The following is a 21,755-nucleotide window of genomic DNA, read 5'->3' on the forward strand; positions in this document are numbered from 1 at the left end:
CTCTGGACTCTTAAAGATTCACTTCTTCTGATTTTTACAGGTCTCTTTTCCAAATTTTATAGTAATTTTCACAGAATTCTGTCCGGATTGGACAGTTCTATTATATTTAATTCTAAACTCACAATTTCTTCTGCAAAAATAGTCCTTTATAAGAACATATTGCTGGGCGTGGTGGCTCATGCCTGTAAGCCCAGCACTTTGGGAGGCTGAGGTGGGCAGATCATGAGGTCAGGATAAGACCAGCCTGGCCAGCATGGTGAAACCCCGTCTCTACCAAAAATACAAAAAGTTATCTGGGCATGGTGGCACACACCTGTAGTCCCAGCTACCAGGGAGGCTGAGGCAGGAGAATTGCTTGAACCTGAGAGGCGGAGGTTGCAGTGAGCTGAGATCGCACTACTACACTTCAGCCTGGGCAACAGAACAAGGCTCCGTCTCAAAACAAAAACAAAAACAAAAAAAAAACATATTAAAAGTGTGTGAACTTATTCAAGATTGTCTGGGCAGATACTGAGTGAACAATATTGTCTTAGTTGGAATGCAAAATACATCAAAGATGCAAGACTTGACCTTGAAAAGTTTAGCTGGATAAACAAAAGACCAGGTATATGAAGCAAGTAGCGATCATAGAAGCATGAAGAGTGGAAGTGTACAAAGAGTACCTAGAGCAGGGGGAAATTAATCAAAGTAGACATGAAAGCCAGGTTGTGAATGTGTTAGAGAGAGGGTAAGAGGAAATTCCAGACAGGAACTGGATGAGCAAAATGTTATATGTCTGTAAGTGATGGAAAGCCTATCCATTTGGCTGACTTATATGGCCCTGTTGTGCAACAAGTTATCAGGTTGGTTAAAGTGGATTCATATTTTCTGTTACATCAAATGGGATGATGATAATTGTGAGGAGTAATAACTCTGTCACTTACTTCCAAAGTAATTGCTTTGGGTTTTCATTGTCGTCAACAGGGATCTGTCTAGCAATATGATAATGGAGCTATCGCCTCACCTCTTTAAAGACTTGAAGCTTCTACAAAAACTGTAAGTTCTACTTCTCACCATATCAGATTTAAAGGGCAACATTTTGAGCTTCCAAAATAATAACACCTTCATACTTCTTTTCCTCTCCCTTTTAATGGTTAAAAAAAAAAAAAAGGAACCTGTCATCCAATCCTCTTATGTATCTTCACAAGAACCAGTTTGAAAGTCTTAAACAACTTCAGTCTCTGTAAGTGAAATATTACATTATGTTGATTCTAATTTTAGTGGATGTACTTAGAGACACATTTATATTTAAATGGGTATTTTACACACAAGAGCATGCATTTCAGACGTTTGTGAATATCACTGATGCTGTCAAGTACATACTGAATGACAAATAAGCCTCACTGTTTACCATTTTTACCATTTACGTATTTACCATGTATGAAGGTCATTTCTGTACTTGTAGAAGTTTTCAAGAATGTCCTTCTTGAAAACTAGGTTCAAATGGCAAAATCTCATCCTACAGTTTTCACAAAGAATTAAATTTGCAATAGTTTTGGTTCTAAAAGTTTAGTTAAAACAAATTATTTTTGTCTTGCCTCCTTTCCCCTTTGCCCTTTCCTACAAGGATCTACTTGATATTAGTCTACAGTGTATTGTTTTACTTTTAAATACGTTTTTAAAAACTATCCCACAAATATACGCATTCAGAAAATTAGTGTACAGTGTTTTTGAATTTCAACCACATTAAGTTTCAATGGTGTCAAGAACTCTGCCACTTTTCCCTTGAACGTCATGATTTCTTTCCAAGGGATGACAATTGCTGGCTAAAGATTGTCTCTTTTCACACAGAGAGCATACTACATTGCCTGGCTGCAGCCTAACGTGTTTCTTCCTTTAATTCCGAAGACCAATTCTTAAAATCATCTTTTATTCTTGCTAATTTTCTATTGGAAATTAATGCAAGGTTTAGATTTCTCTCTCACCAGATATTAGTAAGCATCCACTGACGAAAAGACCTGGTCCCTATTCTCAAGAAGCCAGAATATTAAACATATATATTTATTTTTTTAATGTAAGGACAGATCTCAGGATACGGACAGCATGATTCTTCCCTTACTCACCACATACTGCATTTCTGAAAGCCAAAAGACCAAGTCACTGCATAATGCCTTCCTGAAAGTCAAAGCAGCAACTATTTATCACATACTTTTCTTTATTCATTTCTACTTTTTTTTTTTAGGGTCTTTCTTTATTTTTCTTTTTTGAGATGGAGTCTCGCTCTGTCACCCGGGCTGGAGTGCAATGCTGCGATCTCAGCTCACTGCAACCTCCACCTACCAGGTTGAAGCGATTCTCCTGCCTCAGCCTCCCAAGTAGCTGGGACTACAGGCACATGCGCCATACCAGGCTTTTTTTCTATGTTTTAGTAGCGGCAGGGCTTCACCACGTTGCCCAGGCTGGTCTCAAACTCCTGAGCCCAGGCAATCCATCCACCTCAGCCTCCCAAAGTGCTAGGATTACAGGAATCAGCCACCATGCCTGGTGATCTTTCTTTCTTTTTTTTTTCCTAAGATTAATTTACCCATTTATTTCACAAATATGTCTCAGTCACCAACTGACACAAAGCACTGTCTTAGCACTTGGGATACAGTGGCTTCTGCACTTCAGGATGCTATAGGTTATTAATCAAATAATCACAGAATCCTCATAAAGCTAAATCTGTATAAGTCAAGGAGAGAGCCAGAGAGAAAAAAAAAAAAGGAAAATGAAACTTTTAGAAAGTGCTGTTTCCGGCTAGAGGGACTATGCAATTACTCAGTAGTATAACAGCTCTTCCAGATTTCATTTCTGACTTCCAAAAAGCAATGTTTCCTTGAGCAAAGAAAAACTCAGAACCATGTTGGGAAATCCTTATTCTGATTAGTCAAAAAGAAACCAGTGAGAATCAGACATAGCTCAAATAAACATTAAAAGGAAAAGGCCGCTGTCTTTTTAGATTGTCCTCCCTCCCTCTGCTTCCTGAGAACATGGCAGTTTTTAATTCATACCATCATAAAGACATCTTCAAAGTGTCCACATTTATAGAAGAAAGCATTGAGGTAAACTAAAATGGGAGTGATCCTTGAATCCCTTTAAGGACATTTTATGGGGCCTGAAGGAATTAAAAGGAATTTAATTAAATATAATTTAAATTTAATTAAAGGAATTCTAAGGCACACCACTGGTATCTTAGAAAACTCCTGAATTGGAGTTCCTCTTGCTACCTCTGTGGTTTTCCGTCCTAAAGACACATAGGCCAGAAAGAACTGACCATATTTTAAAATCCAGAGTCTCACAAAACTCACTTCAGTGATGCTCTCACGTTGGGAATATCATCTCCTAAATGAACCCTCTCATTCCCGTGGCATTACTTATATTAATAAAATCAAACTACAGAGCCAATTTCATAATCACACACAAATCACCACTGCCATTCTTAAATCAAAGAAATGAATGAATATATCCTATTAGAATGTAATTCTGCATGTGAAGTGATACAATCAGTGCCAAACTTCAGGAAGCATAAATAGAAACAGCAGGTTTTTTTTTTAAGATTGCAAAATGTTTCATATCTTTTTTTTTTATTATTGTACTTTAAGTTCTGGGGTACATGTGCAGAACATGCAGGATTGTTGCATAGGTACACACATGCCATGGTGGTTTGCTGTCTCCATCCCGCCACCTACATCCAGCATTTCTCCCAGTGTTATCCCTCCAAACCTCCCCACCCCCAACAGACCCCAGTGTGTGATGTTCCTGTGCCCATGTGCTCTCATTGTTCAACAGCTGCCTATGAGTGAAAACATGTGGTTCTTGTGTCAGTGTGCTGAGAATGATGGTTTCCAGATTCATCCATGCCCCTGCAAAGAACACAAATTCATGGTTTTTTATGGCTGCATAGTATTCCATGGTGTATATGTGCCACATTTTCCTTGTCCAGTCTATTATTGATGGGCATTTGGGTTGGTTCCAGGTCTTTGCTGAAATAGCCATTTTCTAAGACAATGTATTTTAAAGCTTTCATCCTAATGTGCATTGGTAACATAAGATCTTGAAGCACTGTATTTCAGATATGATGAAGAATGCAATTTTTAAAATGTTTCATCTCAACACCATTAAACCTATTGTGCGTATTTTCCAGAGACCTGGAAAGGATAGAGATTCCAAATATAAACACACGAATGTTTCAACCCATGAAGAATCTTTCGCACATGTATGTATGTATAGAAAATGGAGGAGGAAGCATGGTAAAATGTTTCAAATGCTCTCATGTAAACTGTCTGATATATCACTGCAATGTGTTTTTATGCAACAAAAGTCATTTTATTGAGAACTTTTTAATTTTGTCACCTTTGGTCCCTGTTCAAATAGAGTTCAATATTATGATGTGCCGACACGAATGACCCTTCTCTCTGGAAACACGCTGTTTATCCAATTGAGGCCCAATAAGAGATCAGGGTACCAGAATGCCACATATTACACAAGATGAAGTCACTGGCTAAATGGTACTAAGGCGACCTGGAAACATTAATTCACCTCACATGAATGAGCAGTCGGCTGCTCTAAGATTTGAGCCCTTAGGAAGAAAGGTGCCATATAAATTCCAGGTGTTGTTACTGTTACTAAGTGCACTACAAAATGGAGGTAATTAATCTTTATAGTAGTTTTTGATAAGTCACTTTAGTATATTTGGCTAAAGTGCACTGTGTAAGTTGTGTTAATATGTGTGTTTATAACATAATTATTTCTTTATCAACTGTGTAATCTATGTGTTCATAATTTCAAAAATTAACCGTTGTTATCCACAAAAATAGGGAGGATTTCATGTAAGATTACAAGTCGGGTGCAGCAAGCAGATGGAATGGTTGCTGCGAAGGTGCCCTTTTGGGAGAACATTTTGTTTATGTCTGTGCAGTAGGTGTGATTACTCAAAGACAAGTGTCGTTGGAAGCATTTCCACATGGTTTTGTTCATTTTTTTCTGTGGCACCATTAGATATTTAATGAGGATAACATTTCCTTGTTGTAGGCAGAATGTGAGGTCTTCTTAGAATAGAGAAGCTCAGCCTATGTAGAACTTGATGGAGGAGCTGCTATATTAAATGTAGACCTCAGGCCAAGGTCAAGAAGGGCTCAGCAATTAACAGAAAACACATTAGCTTAGTTACTTCTCTGCTAAGTAACCTACTTACTTTCTTTCATATTCCTTGTCCTTTGTTTATTAAAACACCCCCACCTCGTCACCCCCATCCCTTTCACTTGACCACAAGTAGTGTGGTCATAGCACAAGGGGGCCTGAACCACTGAGAGATGCTAGATGTTTCTATCTGAAGATAGCCAACATAATAGAATTCTAAAAGAACCAAGAAGTCAAGCCAAGTGTGTGCCTGGGACTCCAGGGAGGGAGAAGAAAAGAGAGTTCATTATAGGTCAGATTCCTTTAATTGGATGATAGATATTAGGAAGCTGAAATGTAAGCTGCTTGAAGGCAAGAATTGCCCTGTTTCTCTTTCGGACATATCCAGAGCTAAATTATTCCTCATCCACTCGCTGATCCAAGAAGTATTTGTTGAGTACCTACATGTGCCAGGCACTGCTTTAGACACCAGGGACACAATGATGAACAAAAGAGAGGATGTCTGTGCCTGAGAGCTTCCATTTAGCTTTGGGAACCAGAGAGTAAAGGGGCAAACAAATAAATAGTGAGTAAGTATACAAATTTAAATAGAGCAAGGTAAGGGATAGAAGGAGGACTAAGGATTACCATTGAGGTGGGGTGGATGGAAGGTGAAGTGAGGTGACATTTGAGCAGACCTGAATGGAGGGAGAAAGCAGCCCTGGCAGTATCCAGGGGAAGAATTTTCCAGGAAGGGGTATAAGCAAAAGTGAGGCTCTGAGCAGGGCATGTGCATGGCTTGTCTGATGGTGTGTGTCTGGGTGGAGTAAGCACTGCAGGGCAAGAGGCAAGGTGGTGCAGGCAGCCAGTGTTGATGGCAGGCAGCCTTGGTCTAGAAGCTGAAGTGAGAGATAACAAAAAATGAATTTGACTGACAGCAAAGAGTAGAAATGTGAACTTAAAAAAGCAGCAAAAGAATAAAAATAGAATAAGTTTTATGAGAAAAAGTTCTAAACACACAAGTTTGGGGAATGGCAATGGCCGAATGACCTCACCAATTAATTCCAGCACTTCCAGATGCTTTCTGCCCAGATCCCATCTCCACCGACCACACACAAACTTATTTTCCCATAGAAATTAAATCCTTCCCAACCCTGGTAAGAAATCTGTGTTTAAGGCAGCTGCCTCTCTTGCCAGATCCAGTGAAACTGCATTTTCCTAGTCTCAGAGGCCCTTCCTTCCTACCAGTGTTAGAGAAGAGGAGGCTGGTTAAAGTGAACAGACCTCGGTGTTTGAAACTCAGGGCAAGACAGAAATGTTCTCAGTGAGCGACAACAGACTTTTCCCATCCCAAACCCAAGCCCCCGAAGGTTTGCTAGAGATCACTTTGACAATGATAATCCACTTTTCATAATATCTTACAGAATAATCAATAAACCAATGTGACTGGGGAACACAGAGCCCCTTAAATTTCAAATTTTCATATCCTCCCCAACTCTCCCCAGCCAAGCCACTGAATTCCTATGACCTTTATGTTCCTTATCTTTAAAAGCATATTGCCCAGTATTTCATGAAGAACTCTTTAATTATGTAAACACTACTAAACAAAAATAAATGAACCTAGTGAAGTTGTATACCTAGCATACAGTTGCAGCCCCGATAGGATTGCAACTGTAGTTTCTGCATCATTGCTGCAAAGTGACACTTTTTTTCCCTTTGACTTTAGTTATTTCAAAAACTTTCGATACTGCTCCTATGCTCCCCATGTCCGAATATGCATGCCCTTGACTGACGGCATTTCTTCATTTGAGGACCTCTTGGCTAACGATATCCTCAGAATATTTGTCTGGGTTATAGCTTTCATTACCTGCTTTGGAAATCTTTTTGTCATTGGCATGAGATCTTTCATTAAAGCTGAAAATACAACTCACGCTATGTCCATCAAAATCCTTTGTTGTAAGTATGTTTCCAATATAAATAGATTTAGGATATCATCTGTGAGCTGTGCGCTCTCTCTCTCTCTCTCTCTCTATGTGTGTGTGTGTGTGTGTGTGTGTGTGTGTGTATTTATTGGCTTTCAACAAATGGCAGTTATTATGAATTATATGTCCTGGGCATATTTTTTTTTCTAAGTATAAAAGTTCTAGCTCTTTGTGGCTCTGTTTTAGGTTGTATGACCTTACAGTGGTCTGCTCTCAGGAGTACGTCTTGGGAATGGGGTAACAGGAAACCAATGAGTCAAGTGATAGATTATAAAGTTTTGTGGGTGATAAAATTAAGCTTAACTTCAATTACAATGACATCTATGTTCATTATGCCCAGAAAATGATTCCCTTTATTAACTATAAAGATAATACATGTTAACTGTTTAACAACTAGCCCTTCCAATTTCCAGCAAATTCCTGTTTCTATTTTTTTAAACTATAAAATAAAAACATAGTGTAGTACTTTAGAAATATTACAGATTTTTTTTGAGACGGAGTTTTGCTCTTGTTGCCCAGGCTAGAGTGGAATGGCACAATCTCGTCTCACCGCAGCCTCCACCACCTGGGTTCAAGTGATTCTCCCACCTCAGCCTCCCAAGTAGCTGGGATTACAAGCATGTGCCACCAGGCCAGGCTAATTTGTATGTTTAGTAGAGATGGGGTTTCTCCATGTTGATTAGGCTGATCTCGAACTCCTGACCTCAGGTGATCCACTCACCTCAGCCTCCCAAAGTGCTGGGATTACAGGCATGAGCCACTGTACCCAGCTAGAAATATTACGGGTTTTTAAGTCCATTCACTTCTTGATACTCTGGTAGACGTTTATACTAGTTCATTTAATATAAGGCGAAAGGAACTAGATCTAATAAAAAAAATAAAATGCTGGAAATAGACTTAGACAACTAAAACAGAGACACTGGAAACTGACAACATATGCTGTTTGGATTCTTCCACAGGTGCTGACTGCCTGATGGGTGTTTACTTGTTCTTTGTTGGCTTTTTCGATATAAAATACCGAGGGCAGTATCAGAAGTATGCCTTGCTGTGGATGGAGAGCATGCAGTGCCGCCTCATGGGGTTCCTGGCCATGCTGTCCACTGAAGTCTCTGTCCTGCTACTGACCTACTTGACTTTGGAGAAGTTCCTGGTCATTGTCTTCCCCTTCAGTAACATTCGGCCTGGAAAACGGCAGACCTCAGTCATCCTCATTTGCATCTGGATGGCCGGATTTTTAATAGCTGTAATTCCATTTTGGAATGAGGATTATTTTGGAAACTTTTATGGGAAAAATGGAGTATGTTTCCCACTTTATTATGACCAAACAGAAGATATTGGAAGCAAAGGGTATTCCCTTGGAATTTTCCTAGGTAAATTATATTTTTTCATTTCCTGTAAAAACATGATTTTGCTAGAAATACTTTAAATTTCAGCAAAGGTGGATTTGTCTATTTCAGAAAGTGAGGTCATATAGTCAAGACTGTGTCCTTTTTTTAAAAAAAGTTTTTACTATTATATTTATTGAAATTTTTATTAAACTTTTTATTAGACAAAATTTAGCATGGGCCACAAAGACATACTACCAGGATCTCTGGATGATTTTTTTCATTAGCCATAAGATCCTTTGATTTCATGTTTACATGAATGACTATGAGCTGGAAGAATTCCAGGTTAGTGCCTCATCCTGTAACCCTACCAAATTATTTAAACTCATTTTTTTTTACAATCTAGTTATGAGTTAAACAAATAATCATAAAATTCAGGAAATTGACAAGTGAGAGATATCTGAATGGAAATACCAGGAAGGTTTATTGCTTTTATTAAATACAGCTCTTAAGTCAGCAATGTTAGGATGCTTAATAAAGCTCTTTCCTTTCCAGTTTTCTCAATTCCTCCTAATATTTGGGAAAAAAGACCCTGTTCTCTTACAAATGAATGAAAAGTTTAGCCCTTTAAAGTTAAAAAGACTTTTTTTCTATTTTCTAATATGTATCCCTTAATTTTAATGGCTTAAAATTAAGGCCATTCCCATGTCCCATGTCCTCTCTTGGGGCCAATACTCTTTTGACTCTCCCTTCTAATCTTTTCTTCTCACCCAAGGAGTCAACAAGCTCTCCTGTCCTTTCTTTTCCATCAAAATTTGCTTCTGTTGCTGCTCCTTCCAGTCTCTACCCTCTGCTGTTGCCTTATTTGGAAACCTTAATACCTCAACCCTGAATTATTACCTTAGCCCTTACTGGTCTTTTAACCTGTGAGGCATTCCCCTTCCTCCAGTTTATCTGTTCACTACCATAGTTATAGTCTCTGACTATCAAAAGGTCTGTGTACACTTCTACTCAGAGACCTTCAATGGCTCCCTAGTACTATCAAGGTCAAGTTTAAATAAGTCACTTAAAACTCATCATGAAATGACCCTAACTCATTGTGTCCACTTCTTCTCTACCTACTCCTTCTCTTCCTCCTCTGAAAAACAAAACGCTTCGTTTGCACCATTTTAGTACTACCCCTCACACACTACCCTATTTGTTAGTTATTTTATCATAGCTATATCATTCCCAGGATCCAGAGTATTGTAGGCTATTCTTTGTATTTCTTTAACATTCATCTCCTCATTGCTCCTAGCATAGGTGCACTTAACAGAGACTCCCTGAAATACACACACACACACAGACACACACACACACACACACACACAGACACCCATGACATGCATTGTCTCGATAAGCATTTATTCAGCACTTACTATAGGCTGTGCACTATATAGTATATTAGGTGCTGGAGATACAACAAATCCAGCCTTAAAAACCTTACAGACCAGAGAGGAGGAAACAGACAAGTCAACATGTCCTCACATCACACACAGGCTGATAAATGCCATGACAGAAGAGTACAGCATGTTCTAGGAGCCCCAGATCTGAGGACCAGGGAAGGCTTCCCAAAAGAAATGAATTCAAACCGAGGCCCAAAGGATGAGGACGCATCAGCCAAGTGAAAGCAGAGGAGCGTGGGGTGGGGTCTGTGTTCCAGGAAGACATAGTGGATTCCTAGGCCCAAAGCCAGGGAACAGAGTGAGATGAAGGGCTGAGGAAACTTGGTGTGAATCACACTATGCAGGCATGGAGCTCAATCCAAAAAGGTTAAGTATTTGGGATATATTCCAGATAGATAAAGACATAGTCACACACACACACACACACACATACAATCATCATCAATTTGCATATGAGAGGAGGAGTCCCAGAACTCTAAAGTACAATTTTTTTCGGTTTGAAGAATATAAGAATACACAATTTTTAATTTTCTATTTGAAAATAGTTTTCATTTTAGAAAAGGTACAAAGATAGTAGAATTTTCCACATATGCTCCATCTGGTTTTCCCCATTGTTAACATCTTTCTTATGTTAATATCGTGCATTTAGAGCATACACTTTTTTTTTTTTTTTTTTTTGACAGAGTCTCTGTCTCCCAGGCTGGAGCACAGTGGCACTATCTTGGCTCACTGCAACCTCCACCTCCCAGGTTCAAGTGATTCTCTTGCCTCAGTCTCTCGAGTAGCTGGGATTACAGGTGCCCACCACCATGCCCAGCTAATTTTTGTATTTTTAGTATATACCTGGTTTCACCATCTTGGCCAGGCTGATCTCGAACTCTTGATCACAAGCAATCTGCCCACCTCGGTTTCCAAAAGTACTGGGATTACAGGTGTGAGCCACCATTCCCAGCCTAGAACATAAACTTTTGATCCTTTTTGTAAGTCTGTTATCAGAATTTGGACCATGGGAGCATCTTCCAACAAAGTGATTTTATTTCACACTTAACTAAATTTCTTGGAAAGAGGCCTAAGACAAATCAGTTTTATAAAATTTTACCGTATGGCTTTATACTGCAATTTCATGGAATAAGAAATGTTTTGGATAAAAATAACAGATAACTTTAAAGTATTTTTTCCCTAGACTTCACCAATCTTACAGTCTAGGTTCAGATTAATATTTTTTAACAACTTTAAAAATATATGCAACTCTTATGTTCACTGTGAGAAATGAGATGATCACTCAAGATTTTAGTGACAGCAAGAATAAACCAAGCCAAGTGACTAAGAAGTCAGCATGAAAGGGAATAGTGACCTTAAGTGGGGATCTTGTGAATATATTTGGGGCCAAAAGAGTGATTCACAAAGTTGAATTTTGAACTTTTTTCTTACTTTTTTTTTTTTTTTACTAAATTAGTTTAAAAGGTTCTGAACCTTAAGTTTAAATTGCTATAAGAAACGTGAAGAAAAATAAACGAAAATGCACTTTTGTTCTATGTATTATTCTTAAGACCAAAAAAATTAGGAATAATGTTTCTCAGACAATTATATTCATGATAAATTCCAAGGTTATTTTATTCATGTTTATAGGATAAGAAAATGGGGTTGTATTTATTTTTTGAGATGTGAGTATGATTGCAGTAATCCCTTAAGGTATGAATTTTCAGAGAGCTAAAACCAAAAATAGATTCTTTTCATGCTTCGAAAGAGTTAGAGTTTACTTCATGATATGCCTAGATCTGAATTTTGGAAGCATAGAATTCTTCACAAGGGCTTATGTATCTGAAATCTCTTTTTCATCTGGTGAACCCAATTGCTTTGTTTTTCTTCCCTTGAACCTGGGTTTTAGCTGAACACCACTGGGCTTATATAAAGGAATGCTTCTTGGAAGTACCCGTGGAAGAGGCACTGTATTTAACATCTAAGTACAGGTTGAGAATTTTTAATTTGAAAATCCAAAATTTGAAATGCTCTAAAATATGAAACTTTTTGAGTACTGACATGATGCCACAAATGGAAAATTTCACACCTGCAGCTTTTGCTTTCTGATGGCTCAATGGATGCGAACTTTGTTTCATGCACAAAATGATTTACAATATTTTACAAAAATACTTTCAGACTATGTGTATAAGGTGAATATGAAACATAAGTGAATTTTGCATTTAGATTTGGGAACCACTTCCAAGATATATCATTACGTATGTACAAATATTCCAAAATCTAAAATTCAAAACATTTCTGGTTTCAAATATTTTGGATAAGGGATACTCAACCTGTACCACAGTAATTTTACTGTTGACTTTTACGCCTGAGAAGGTAAAAGTGTGCTTTTCCCAACAGGTGTGAACTTGCTGGCTTTTCTCATCATTGTGTTTTCCTATATTACTATGTTCTGTTCCATTCAAAAAACCGCCTTGCAGACCGCAGAAGTAAGGAATCACATTGGAAGAGACGTGGCTGTTGCAAATCGTTTCTTTTTTATAGTGTTCTCTGATGCCATCTGCTGGATTCCCGTATTTGTAATTAAAATCCTTTCCCTATTCCGGGTGGAAATACCAGGTCAGTCTCTTCTATCATTCCCAAGTATAATACATCGTGCCTTCTTACATCCTTCTTTTGATAAGGCCGGAATCTAAGACATATAATAAATTATCCATAAAAACCTACAGTTTCAATACAAAGAGTTATTATTTCCCTCCATGTTTTATAATTAGTATTCTAAAATAGCAACAGAGTAGTGGTACAATCCAACCAGGAATAATAAAAAGCAGGAGCTAGAGAGAAACTAAGTCTGAGTATCTTGCTTCTACCTGAGCAAGACACTGGTTCTTAACTAGGAGTATGCATAAAAAATCAATATATATATATACCCAGGTTCCACCTGGGACTCTGTTTTGTCTCTAGAGGCTAAGACCTATAGACGGATGTTATGTAAAAGTTGCCCTGTGATTCTGATGCACACACATCTGCCTAGAACATGGTCCTAGTCATGAAATGGCAGGCTGGGCTCTGCGGAGCACAAGATATTTCGAAAGTGTCTCCTCCAAAAGGCCAAGTTCCCTGCACACACCCCTACTTCAACCAGAGAAAATCAACTTTTTCCTTACCGGAATTTCATCTGAAGCCCTTTCTGGGATCTAGAGATCTGAGCTATTTAGGAGGCACCACCCAGGGCTTTAACCCAACTCTTAGTAAAATAGTTTGGAATTATCTTCAACCTATGGCTTCAGCCAATTATAGATCTACTTGGGAGTCGATCCAGGACAGTAATTGTGTCTCATACATCTTGGCTCCCCAGTGTCAAGCAGGATTCCTGATACTTTGAAAGCCCTTATGAAAGAGTGATGAATGCACAGATGATAAACAGCTGTAACAACCTGTGTCCCTCCTGTGCACAAAGTTGTGAGGTTGTGTCAAATGTCTCACTGCACAATGCCACACAACATTCACACCATCCTCTTAACCTATCAGTTCTGTCTCCACAAGGCACAGATGTTCCTCAGGCCGTGTAGGATGTGGAAGTGGAAATTAGGAAGGAGATCAGGGCTGAAAACTTGGAAGCCTTTGCTGGGTGGTGAGAGCAGAGGCCATAAGAAGGCTTTGTGGGAGGTCACGTGGGAAGAGCCAATGGCACGTGAAGAACAGAGTTAATTAAATGTTAATGGTCTCAGTTGTTCACTTGATGAACAGCCTCCAATCTATTACTGCTACCTGGACACCTCAATTTTACATCCTAACGTTTCAAATTCAGCAGGACAAAAGTGTCCATTGTCGTCCACTGCTCATGGAATAAAGTCCATGTGCTGGGATGAGCATTATAATATTTCTTACCTTCCACCCCACCCTCCAACACTATGATCCAGGCCCACTGGAATGACTGGGCTTTGTTTTCTGCACTTTTCTGAGAAAACATCAGCTTTTGCTGAAGCTGTTCCTCCAACCTGGATTATACTTGCAACCTCTAAGATTCTAGCCTACTAAACACTCCTTCCCATCCTCCAAGGCTCAACCCAAATGCTCTCTCTTCTATAGTGCGATGCCATTTCTGATCTCTCCTCACCCTGCTTCCATGTCACCCAGTTGCTTAAACATCCATGATGGTTTGTTTACGCCTCATTTATCAGCCTCATGTGAACTCCCTCATAGCAGCACTATTTCCAAGTGTGTCCATTGTGTCCTTCAAATTATAAGCTTGGGGAGGAGGGATATGTCTTATTCCTCTGCACATTTTCCACAGTATTTTTCACACAGTGTTTGTGAGTAAATACTTAGTTAACTAAAGGAGCTGAGTGGGTCCACGAGTGATAGAATGAGGGATCAGTCTCATCAACCCCCTTACTGCTGTCTCGATGCCTTTTTTTTTTTTTTTTTTTAAGATGTGGTGGGGTTCTTTTTTTTTTTTTTTTTTTTTTTAAAGATGGTGGGAGTCTCTGTTGCCCAGGCTGGAGTGCAGTGGTGTGATCTCAGCTGACTGCAACCTCTGCCTCCCGTGTTCAAACGATTGTAGTGCCTCAGCCTCCCGAGTAGCTGGGATTACAGACGTGCACCACAACACCTGGTTAATCTTTGTATTTTTATTAGAGACAGGGTTTCACCATGCTGGCCAAGCTGGTCTCAAACTCCTGATCCCAAATGATCTGCCCCCCTTGGCCTCCCAAAGTGCTGGGATTACAAGCATAAGCCATTGTGCCTGACCCTGTCTCCACACCTTTTGATATGCTTTCCCACTTGCAAGGTGATGCAGGTGGTGTGGTGGAAGAAGGATCCAGCAGCAAGTGAGACAAGGGGTCCTGGGTTCCTCCCCTGCCCCTGCCACTGACCGGTTGAGGGGTCTCAGGGAGACCATCTCACCTCACCTCACCTCACTGAGACTATCTCTAGATGGTCTCTCAAATTCCTGCCCATTTTTAATCTTCTGTGAGGCTTTTCTCTCTGTATGAGGCTGCTAAGGCTGCTAGAATGAAGAACCTCCTGTTCTGGAGGCTAGAAGTCTGAGATCAAAGTGTCGGCAGGTTTGGTTTCTCCTGAGCCTCTCTCATTGCCTCACGGGAGGCGTCCGCTCTGCTGTGTCCTCACATGGCCTTTCCTCTGTGTGTGCATCCCTGCCACCTTTCCTGTGTCCACATCTCCTCTTATGAAGACACCAGTCCCGTTGGAATAGGGCCCACCCGAATGACCTCATTTTAACTTAGTCACCTCTTTAAAGGTCATATCTCCCAATACAGCCACGTTCTGAGGTATTGCAGGCTAGGGCTTCAACATGTAAATTGAAGTGGGAACCACAATTTGGCCCATAACACTCCCTGATTTAGAACCAGGGGACCTCTGGTGACCAAGGGCATCTGATGGCAGCAAAGCTCCTCATCCTCAGTGAGTCTAAGACACCTTAGATCGTGATAAGCTTAGTAAATATTCCCATGAAGGGAACTAGAACACTGGAACATTGTCCTGTGGAAACATTATTAGGCCACACACAAGTCTTTCTTTACATTTATAGTTCAATAGTCTGAGGTTTGTCTTGAACACCTCAGTGGAACCAGGAAAATGTCATGATCACAGTTGACAAAGCTTCTTCTTGCGTACCCAGCTTCCCATGGTGTTGTAAGAAATGCTGCCTTCACTGACCTAAACCCACCCTGTCCTCACCCTCTTAAGAAGCCTAGGGTTTACTGGTCACAGCATGTCACCGATAGTACCTGGGGTCACCTAAAAGACAGGCCAGAGTTAGCCCAACTATCTCAGAACTCAGCTGCTGCTAATATTATAGGAAGTCTCATTCAGAGTGAAACTTACATCTATGGCCATACCACCCTGAACACAACTGATCTCATTCAGAGTAGAATTTATGTATGGAACTTACATGGCCCATTTGCCCTTGCCTAGTTGAAAGAAAGGGCGATCAGGCATTGTTTTTCTATGAGGTGGGGGTGGGATTCATAATCGCAATTCCCTTTGCAAGCACAACAGAAAAAGGCCACTTACTTTGTTTTTCTTCAAACACTGACCATTCAGATCATCTAATTTTTTAAATTAGGCACAAATAATATAAAGCTTCATTTAATTAAAGACAGGCTAAAACATACTTTTTTCTTTTATATTCCTTTCAGTTAAAAAAATAAGGACAAGGAAGAGGAGATTGGATAGGAAGAGAGGAAGACAAATATAAAAAAGGAGAGGAAAGAGATCAAAGGAAAAGAGGAAAAAAGGTCAGATAAGCAGTCAGAAAAGAAATGGAAAAGGAAGAAGACAGAGAGGAAGAACAGAAAGATGTAAGGAACAAGGCAGGGTCAAGAGAAGAACAAAGTAACAGTATCTGAAGGATAAACAATTTATGGGATTGAGAAGGAGGAGAACAGACAAAGGATGATGAGAGAAAGCATCATAGGTCTTACTAGCCACCTGAGTGGGGAGTTCCTTGAAATTCTGAAGATGTGAGAGGAAATAGCATCATGTGATGAGGTTTGAGGATCTCAGGTCTTAGTGCCAAAAAAGCTTATCGGCAGAGCTGACTCTGGCCCAGCCCACTGGATTCAGCGAGCAAGTTATCCCCCACCCCCTTTAACAGAGAGAGCAGGTGAAGTTGAGGAAGCGTAAGTGATTCGCTCACACTCATCTAGCTAAGTCTCTGGCCACAGGATTAGCCTGCGTTTAAAGGGGAAGATGCATTTCATGCTAACCAAGCAAATGATGCTCTCAGGAAGGACACTATCATTCCAAATCTCACCTCACAAAGAACTTCTTGTGGCCTCTTTCCCTGAATATTCTATTAGCATTTGTAAGGCTGCACACAAGATAATTTCATCAAGTTTAGGGGATGCATTCCTCTTTGCTCTTCAAAGCTTTTCATAGGATAACAGGATAACCAGAACACCAGGGCAGGGCAATGAGCTTTGAGGACAGAATGGAGTTAAGACCAAGGTCAGATCTGGCTTCTGGACCAGAAGTTTCTTGAACCCCCCTCTATTGTCTAAAAATTATTCCTTTATTTTGTGATTTTCCTATAAAAGTAGGCAATAAAATAGGGGGAAAATGCCTTATATAGCAATTTGTAGTTTATAAAATGTTTTCACATATTTCCTCCTAATATCACAATGATCTACACATTATTTACTGAAACTCAGAAAAGTTAAATAATAAGATCTTGAATTCATAGCTTCTGTGCTCTTCCAACAAAGAGATTTTCCATCAGGTGAGAGAAAACTTAAAATGTACTATATATCCCTCCCATAAATAGCATTGACTGCAAAGTGTTATGTGTATCTTATGACTATTTAAAACTTCAACTTTTTTTCACATGTTGCTTCCTTTTCCAGACACAATGACTTCCTGGATAGTGATTTTTTTTCTTCCAGTAAACAGTGCTTTGAATCCAATCCTCTATACTCTCACAACCAGCTTTTTTAAGGACAAGCTGAAAGAGCTGCTGCACAGACATCGGAGGAAATCAATTTTTAAAATAAAAAAAAAAAGTTTATCTACATCCATTGTGTGGATAGATGACTCCTCTTCCCTGAAACTTGGGGTTTTGAACAAAACAACACTTGGAGACAGTATAATGAAACCAGTTTCCTAGCAATCATTTTGGATCACTGGACTTTCAGTGGACTACCTAAAACAGAGTACAGCTTTTGGAAGGTAACATCTGCAATGCTTTTCATCTTTACCAATGGCAAGCCTTTCTGCACAGAGACCACAGCAGAATGGCTCCTGTCACGGCATTCCAATGGCAGCTGTACTATCTACCAACCATGCTGAGGACAGCACCAAAAGTTCCTCTCCTCACCCTACATGCCTGAAATGCACACATGAATTCGTATATAGTGGGCTGAGGTGCAGCTGATCTCTAGCTAATCAACACAACCCACCAACGAATGACCACAGGTTGGCACTACGTGGTCTTTCACATCGGATTGCACTGTCCATGAAATAAAATGTTCACAACATCTTATTCCAGTGTGGCCATAACAACAGAAGTCTAACATCTCTTTCCTTGCTTTTTCAATATCAGATAAAACCATCAGCATCCTGCTGGACTAATAGCAAAGGATTTCCAAAATATTCATCTACCAGAAGTCCTACTCTGTGAAGGCCAGTGGAATAACCACTTTGAAAACAGAACTTCAGACAAGGTTACCATGCCTAACCTATGATTAGAGAGCCATACTGATGAAGCCTAATGCCATTCGCCTTTTAGATTGTATTTAATGCCAAAAGAGATGAATTCTTAAGGTTACCTAGGGCACAAAGCAAAATTGGATAACTTCACTGCCAAAAACTACACTTTTAATATTCTTAAAGCATAATTTCTTTAGAGCAGTATCCCTATGGCTGGCAAGTTCTGCTTTCATTAAATACGCAGCTAGGAAGTGTTAGAGGGGATTCAAGAATTGTGGTTTTATTTGGGACTGTTTGCATATTCACACTGTTTTGTTCTCATAGTTTTTAACAAAAAAGCAACTAAGTTTGAGGCTGCTTTTTGAAAATGAAAAATATTTGTGAAAGCCAAGACATTTTTTATACTGAAAAAAAAAATTATATGTGAAAATGAGAATCAGGTAAATAAAATTATATTTTGCATTTGTCCATATATTATTTTAAGCTTAACAAAGACCATGGATGGGGTTTATTGACCGTTAAGTATGTTTCTCCTGATAATGAATACAGCCAGGAAACAGTGTTTCAGTTCACATGCCACATTCTACATTTTTCTTTCTCTTCCCCTTTTGCCACACCATGAGGCAGTTACTTAATTTCTTCACTGTTCACTTCATTCAACTTCCTTAATGAGATAAACTGTAAGCAGCTAAGTCCACCACAACACCTGATTACCTATTAAATGGATTCCCTTTATCCAGTAGCATCCAGAAGAGAAAGAAATTCAGAGTTTATGGGTCCCAGCCATTTTAGAAATTTACTTGTTATTACTCACTATTGACTAAAACCATAACGTGAGTTCCTTCATTTTGATCAAGTAAGATATTTCTCATGTGTAATAAAATATTTTCATTAGGATTGTAGAAATAATGTTCACACCCATTGACTATGCTGCCCTTTCCCTTATGGCCTCAAATTTTTTTCCATCTTATCTCTTCAGTATAATAAATTGCTTCCCAACTTGTTTTCCAGGCTTCCTGACATTTTATTAAATGTCCTTGCCAGTCCTTGATCATCTTATGATTTATTTCCTAATACATTTTGTAACACCAGGAGCATAAATAAGGAGTCGATCCTGAGCCTAGGGTATCGTAATTTTAGCACCAACGTGTGTTTCCCATTTTTGTAAAGCATCATTCGTGGTCCATGAACCAAGTCTTTGGGAACTGTGGTTTGTGAAAGCCTGCACTTTGCTATAGAGCAGTGAGTGGCCATGAGGAGAGGCACACAGCCAAATACTCTGGGGAAGGTGGCAGCTGCATGGAAAAATGGAAGCTCTACATTGGTCAGCAAAACTAGCGTGAAGTTCCTATCTGATACCTTTGTGATTTATAATCTTATCCTGTACTGCTCTACAAGTAGAAAACCATTAGAAATATGTATTATTTTACCAAATAATAGTCTTTAATCTGAATTGAGTGAGAACTTTTTTGTGCTAGGCCAAGCCTGTTTCCTAAACATGGTATTTCTGTGTGGTTAGGAAAATATCACCTGTGTTCATGAACCATTTTCCATGACAACATAAGCATATTTTTGAGGCAGGGCTATGTTTTTCAATATAAGCATCAATTAAATGTCACTGCAGAATTTAAAAGGCCACAGGCTGTGCCATCTCTGAGTGGGAGAGTGTGTGGCTAAATCATCTGCTCCGCACCCTAACTGTGCATCTGTATATGACCGATACCTTGTCTTGAAGAGGATAAGAAAAAAATATCCTAAAAAGTCAATTTGGAGCTACAGACGAGTATACAAAAAAAGAGTACGTGTTTTATTTGTGTTACACATCAATAAGATTGTTTATATAGCTTTGTTTCATCCTAGAGGCTTTTGTTTGTAGCTTTTCATGACTTTTTTTTTTTTTTCATTCAAGAGGCTACTTCAGCAATTGCAATTGACATAAACTATTGTATCAAAAGAGTTTATGTCAATTGCAATTGCTGAAATAGCCTCTTGATGGTCAGGAACTTTAGGAGAAATTACACTTATTTGAGCTTTATGCACAGGTAGCTCTATCACCTTTCCCCAACCCTACCCTACACCCCAGCTCTGCAGCTCCCATTCAGCAGGTCTCCATAGCATCATGAAGCCACAAAAGCATGCCCATCACCCCGAGGTTTATCTCTTAAGGCTGACTCTGGTGCCAGATTAAGTTCATATTTGGTGACGCACTACAGATTTGTTCATGCAACATTTTCAAGACTTTTTCTCACCCAAGGTAAAGACTTACTTTACCATCCTCAAGTTAGTAAGCAATGCAGAGCTCCCAAGAGTGCACATGATAGAAAGGAGAAACCACAGAGTGCCGCCAATCATATCTAACCTATTATTTTATAAATGTCCCAAGAGGATCTGACAGAAATATATCTTCCAAAATTAACCAGGAAAACATGTAAGACACACTCCTTTTTCCTTTTTTTCAATGTAGCATAAATGGGCATATACAAAGTTGCCTTAGACAACTTCATTTAAGAAACAAAATATTAATTGAAGATAAGAATTTATATTTCCTTATTCCTTTACCCTGGTGAATAAAGAAAAGGAAAGCAATTACAAAGATCTCTATATTTATCTGTTTATATATTTGCCTGTTCATATGTCAGTTTTCTGACATTCTGCTTATGCAAGATTTAAGATGCATATTTAATAATGATCATTTTCATTTCTGAGCCAGGAAAATGAAATGAAATGAGACTATTCTCTTTTTAAAAGGCTTTTCAGTAGGAGACTTCAAAGTCCTTGAGAAATACTTCCTAAAGCCTTATAAGCTGCTAGAACCTATTTCTCAATATATTTCATTAGAATTGTCTTCAGGATATTTCCCACATGCCACATACGGGAGAAATAAATTACAAATGAAGAAATCGGGAACAACAAGGCCAAGTTACAAAACTGCACATCCAGAAATGTGAACCTTCTGCTGTCTGAAGCCCATGGTAACACTTCTTACCTCTACGCTCTGAGCAAACTAATAACTATTTTCAGTTATAAGCTCATAACTGGTTTCAATATAAGAAGACATTATTTTTAGACGACCTGAGAATCGATAATGCTTTTACTGGTTTCACAAATTTCTGAATTTATGATGCTAGGGTGTTTGATTCAGCAATGACTTTGTAATAGAAACCATACCTTTCCTACTACAGGCAACACACATTTAAGGCAAGGAAATAAAGGTCGAAAGTCAGGGGGCTGGAGCTGTAGTTTCCGTTCAACTATCAACTGCTTACATGACCTCAGACAAACATCTTTACATCTCTCCACTTATCTGTAACTGTATTTCCTTAAGATCAAATCACATAAACAGATGTCTGGTGCCCTGTCTGTCAAATCTCTTTAGTGGATAAAGCCACATATTGAAGGTCCAAGGGGTAAACATCTAAAAATTTACATCAAGTGCAAAGATCATTCCATTCTCAATTCCTCTGGGATATTACACATTGTTCATGAAGAGTCAATGCAAAGGGCACCAATGTTCAGAAATCCAGTCCTTCGAGGGGAGGCTTACAGGACCCCATTCTGCTGTGAAAAGAAAGCTGAAGCAAACCACAGACAATGAAGCATTTCTAAACCGTGGCAGTTTACCAAAGAACAACATTTAGTACCACTTAAAATTTGGGTAATCTATTGCTGGCAAAATGTAGGAAAGCAAAGATCAGGAAGATTAACATGCAATT

General features: G+C 39.1%; 1 protein-coding gene across 1 annotated transcript in view; it reads left to right on the top strand.

Annotated features, from left to right (window-relative positions):
• RXFP2 (relaxin family peptide receptor 2) overlaps window positions 1-17,966 on the top strand; it is a 65,796-nt gene extending 47,830 nt beyond the window's left edge. The window contains exons 12-18 of the mRNA XM_017537930.2: window positions 964-1,035; window positions 1,151-1,222; window positions 4,163-4,234; window positions 6,863-7,092; window positions 8,078-8,488; window positions 12,268-12,486; window positions 17,241-17,966. Of these exons, the coding sequence (XP_017393419.1) occupies window positions 964-1,035; window positions 1,151-1,222; window positions 4,163-4,234; window positions 6,863-7,092; window positions 8,078-8,488; window positions 12,268-12,486; window positions 17,241-17,500 (1,336 nt within the window). The 3' untranslated portion in view covers window positions 17,501-17,966. The remainder of the gene's footprint in view (window positions 1-963; window positions 1,036-1,150; window positions 1,223-4,162; window positions 4,235-6,862; window positions 7,093-8,077; window positions 8,489-12,267; window positions 12,487-17,240) is intronic.
• Window positions 17,967-21,755: the final 3,789 nt, after the last annotated feature.

This window comes from Cebus imitator, unplaced genomic scaffold (assembly GCF_001604975.1).
Source record: "Cebus imitator isolate Cc_AM_T3 unplaced genomic scaffold, Cebus_imitator-1.0 Scaffold108, whole genome shotgun sequence".
Taxonomy (NCBI): domain Eukaryota; kingdom Metazoa; phylum Chordata; class Mammalia; order Primates; family Cebidae; genus Cebus; species Cebus imitator.